At 58.9% G+C, this 4401-nt stretch overlaps 1 protein-coding gene across 2 annotated transcripts in view; it reads right to left on the bottom strand.

The window, feature by feature from the left end:
* Nucleotides 1-4000, bottom strand: part of CFAP45 (cilia and flagella associated protein 45) — an 8914-nt gene extending 4914 nt beyond the window's left edge. The window contains exons 1-5 of one of the 2 annotated variants that reach the window (XM_025211123.1): nt 3982-4000; nt 2133-2277; nt 1401-1568; nt 551-729; nt 162-291 (exon numbers count right to left, since the gene is read on the bottom strand). In XM_025211123.1, the coding sequence (XP_025066908.1) occupies nt 162-291; nt 551-729; nt 1401-1541 (450 nt within the window). In that variant the 5' untranslated portion in view covers nt 1542-1568; nt 2133-2277; nt 3982-4000. Of the gene's footprint in view, nt 1-161; nt 292-550; nt 730-1400; nt 1569-2132; nt 2278-3685; nt 3808-3981 lie in introns of those variants that run through there. The other variant, XM_025211124.1, reaches the window with a different exon arrangement.
* Between the last annotated feature and the right edge of the window lie 401 nt (nt 4001-4401).

Below are 4401 nucleotides of genomic sequence, written 5' to 3'. Positions count from 1 at the left end.
CATGGCACTCATGGGACTCTGAGGACTAGAGATATGATTCTGCTTTTGGGCATGCTGGGCTTACAGCAGTGCAGCTCCATGTGTCAATTAGGGTGAGCCCAGGCCCACATTGATGGAATGGTAGAACGAACCCTCCCCTTCCAAGCCTGTGCTGTCCATACCCTCAGCTCTTCCATCTGCAGCTGCTTCAGGCTATCCAGCATCTCCTGGGCCTCCTGGGCTTGCTGTTCAGCCTTCAAGGCCCTCTGCTCTTGGTTCTTCTCTATCTGCTCAACCAGCTGGCGCCTCCCCCTGGGGGTGAGACACAAGAAGTTATGCACATGGCTCCCTGCTGGTTCTAGTCACCACTGCCAGCAGGACCCCTGCAAGGCCAGCTGGACTGAAGGGCCTGTTCCCAAGCTACCCTCTAATGGCCAAATAGGTGAAGCTGACCCTGGAGGTGCCTGTTTCTGCCTCCATGTGAAGTGCTGCATGAGGCCACACAGCCTGTGCACAGCACGGTGTAGGAAACCCCTGCCTGGCAGCAGTGGGGCAGGGCCTTCCCACTCACCGGATCAGCTCCTGCTTCCTCTTCTGCTCCAGCTCCTCCTGCACCTGATTGGCTTTCTGACACTCCACTTCCATCATCTGGGCCAGGCGCTTCTCCTCATCCTCCAGTTCTTTCCCAATCAGCTGTTTCTCCAAGATCTGGGCATCACGAATGGCGTGGCACTTTGTATTCAGGATCAGCTGCAGGGGCAGAGAGCCAGCCTAGTCTGTGATGCACTCAGTGACAGAAGAGACCCAGACTTGGAGCAAGGAGGGGGTAGGGAGGAAGAGACACAGGGCCATTAGGACTCCAGTGGTGAGCAGAGGTCAGACTTATTCCTGGCTCTGCCACTGACTTTGTATGTGCCCTTGGGGAAGTCACTTACCCTTTTTCTTTGTGTCTGCACAACTCCACTGAGAACAAAAGGGAGTGTAGGGCTCAGGGGTGGGAATTAGGTTAAGAAGTCTGGGCCTGGAGCTGGGCAGTCCTGATCCAGCTGGGACTGGAGTGACTGTAGCCCTCACTGGTGAGTGACCCCCTCCGCAATGAGCTGGGAGGGGATCTACAAAGCCCAGTTCCTGGCAGGTGTGTCATGATTGTACCATCACTACAGGGCCCTTTGTGGAGAGTGAAAGCCCTGGGCTAAGGAGACTCCTCCCCCAGCTCCCCTCTGTACCAGAATCCATCCAAGGCAGCGTTGCATGTGCCCATGGTCCATGCCCTGCTTGCTCTGGTTAAGCCCATCCCCAAACCCCACGGAAGCAGGTGCACCAGTGACCTGCCTTTCACTTGGAGCCTTGGGACAAAGGGGCAGCAGAGGGAGATGGGCAGGTGAGAGAGCAGGCTGGACAGCAGAGTGCCTGTGACCCACCTTGCTGAGCTCCTTGATCTCATCCTCCTGCTCCAAGCGCATCCTATTGGCTCGCTGCAGCAGGTACTGAGATCGCTCTTGGGCCTCCTTCTCCACGTCACCCAGCTTTTCCTTCTGCTTCTGAATCAACTTCTGCTTCATGGCCTTCTTGCGCTCAGTTACTGCAGCCTGGAGGAGAGAAGCAGGCTGCAAGAAGACTGTGGAACTCAGGGAGCCTGGCTGGATTAGCATTACAGCCCAAGCTTCAAGGAGCCCACATCGCCTGGACCAGCAGCATCCTGTCACACTGGCCTGGGGCTGACTGGATTTTGGGGAATGGGCCTGGCCAGAGGCTGCTGCAGGAGGCAGCCCAGCTCCTGAGTGAGACACTTTAATCCTGCTGCACCTGAGACAGCAGGAACTGGAGCCAGGCTGAGGCTTGGGGAGGTGGGGAGGGTCTCAAGAGGGCCACCGCCATCACAGCTGTTCCATGCTCTGCTTTCCAGCTCAGATGTCCTCTGGTAGGCACTGTCTGCATAGCCCACGCTAAGGACATCTCCCTGGGACACGTGTGGCGCTGCGGTATGCCTTCCATGGGGGCTCCCAGTTCCTCTACCCACCCACTGGTCCTGCACCCACCCACTGGTCCTGTACCCACCAGTTCAGCCCTGGCAAAGGGCCACCACTTCAAACCACACCTTGGACCCTGCCTAGAAACCAGCTAGCACAGGGAAAGCAAAAGGAGGCTCCTACTGTTATGGTGTCCTTCTCTGCTTTGAGGGCTGCCACTTTGGCCTCACGCTCCTCCTTGGTCAGGACCCGGGATGATTCCTTAATGCGCTGGAATTCCTCTCGGCTCAGGATGAGACACTGCCCTGACGGTCTCTCTGCTGGCACACTGGGGAACAGGAAGACAGGCATGGAGAGAGTCTGAGTCAATGGCATGGTGTCTCCCCTCCCTGAACCAGGTGTCAGCCTGGAAACTGCCCCTCTTCCTGCCTGGAGCATGGATCCTGCTGGGCAACCTAAGACAGGGGTTATGGGAGCCCCAGCAAGACTGTGAGGAGTCAGCAGGGATGAACACAGGAAGTGCCCAGCCTCAGTAATGTGGACAGTGGTAAATGGTGCTTCACAGAAAGTTCCTCAGGCCTGTGAGAGGACAAAAAGAAACCCCAGGGAGACGAGCACCAGGCTGCCATGCACTAAGCTAAGCCAGGCCCGACTTGCGGATACCTGCCTCGTGGCTCAGCTTTCCTTCTCAGAGCAGCTCAAGGTCACAGCAAGAGCAGGAGCCTGCAGAGAGGTCCCTAAATATCAAGGACATTACTGGGTCACAACACAAAAACCATGGAATGATCCAGCCCTTGGAAAAATGTGGTCAAATGCTCCGGAGACAAAAGCAACATTCAGAGTTTTCTTCCAAAGGTAGCTCTCCCGTCACCCTGGGGTCACCACACCCCATGGTTTCAGCACAACATGATGATCTTCACCGCCTGCTGTCACTGATGCTGCGCACTGTCCAACAGCTGAGCCCTGTCCCAGAGGTGGAAGCTCCATCAAAACCCGGCTAGACAAAGCTTTGGCTGGGATGATCTAGTGGGGGCTGGTCCTGCTTTGAGCAGAGGTGACCTCCTGAGGTCCCTAACAACCTTAACTTTCTAACCAGACCCTCCTATGGACCGCTTGTTTCCTTGTACCCCTTGTTGGCCTGTAGGCACCTGTTGTCTCTCGTCGTCTCCCTAGCCCAGTGCCTTCGTGTCCTGCGCTGGTGTGAGGCTGACACTACGGGGCCCTGCCCTGGACGCGGATGCCTAAGGACTGTGGTAATACAAATGATGACAACTGCATTGTGGTTTGTTAAGACTGCAAAGTGTACGGTGTGGTTTTCCATGGGAAAACCAGGCTGCTGTCCTAACCAAGAAGCCCAGCGTATGCTGCACTACAGGCAAAACCAGGACCCCGTCGCTCCCTCCACGGACCCTAACGATACTCGTGTCTGCGCAGGAGGCAGCGCGGCTCTGCAGGAGCCCAGGACAAGGGGCCAGGGACCAGTCAGTCGTGGCTCCCACTCTCCACTGACGGGCTGGGTCCCGTGGGGACAGTCACCGAGGCTCCCCGCGCCCCCATTTCCCCAGCCGAACACGGGGATAACACTCTGGGCCCGCTCCCCTCAGAGGTCACGAGGCACAAATGACTCGGACACCTGGGGACGCGCGTGTGGTTTAGAAAGACAGCGCCGAGCCCTTCTCAGAGAGTCCGCATGATGGGCTGAGTAGGTTATTACTAATTTTATGTGCATGTGTCACCTTTCAACCACGCGTTCGCCCGGCGTTTCATAGATACTCGCCGAACAACCACTGCAGCCGCAGCGTCGCTGGATGGGATCCCAGGACGCTTTACAGAAGGGTTCGTAGTAACAGCGCCGGCATTAGCTCTCCCGCCGGGGCTGCCTCAGCATTAGGGAGCCCGGCCGGATCTGCAGGAGGGCCGGGCACCCGCTCAGCACCTCCCGACAGCACCTCCCCGCGGCCCAGGGCGGGAACGGACCAACCGCAGCCCCTGGGACCCACAACCGCTCGTGGACGCGCCGAGCTCCTTTCACCTCCCATGAAACGAAGCCACGCGTGGGCGTGGGGGAGACGGGGCAGGGACATCACAGCGGCGGCAGCTCGAGGCGGGAAGTGAAGCACCCGAGGGGAACCTGGCGGGGCGGCCTTACATGAGGTCGCGGACGAGGTCCTTGCCGATTAGGCGGATGGTCGGGACCCACAACCGCTCGTGGACGCGCCGAGCTCCTTTCACCTCCCATGAAACGAAGCCACGCGTGGGCGTGGGGGAGACGGGGCAGGGACATCACAGCGGCGGCAGCTCGAGGCGGGAAGTGAAGCACCCGAGGGGAACCTGGCGGGGCGGCCTTACATGAGGTCGCGGACGAGGTCCTTGCCGATTAGGCGGATGGTCTCGGGCTTGCGGCGGCGGCCGAGGGGCCGCGGCGGCTCCTGCACCTCCCGGGGCGTCGCCA

Source organism: Alligator sinensis, unplaced genomic scaffold, assembly GCF_000455745.1.
Source record: "Alligator sinensis unplaced genomic scaffold, ASM45574v1 scaffold553_1, whole genome shotgun sequence".
In the NCBI taxonomy this organism is placed as follows: Eukaryota; Metazoa; Chordata; order Crocodylia; family Alligatoridae; genus Alligator; species Alligator sinensis.
The sequence above is the reverse complement of the archived record's forward strand: the minus strand, read 5'-3'. Positions and strand labels throughout refer to the sequence as shown.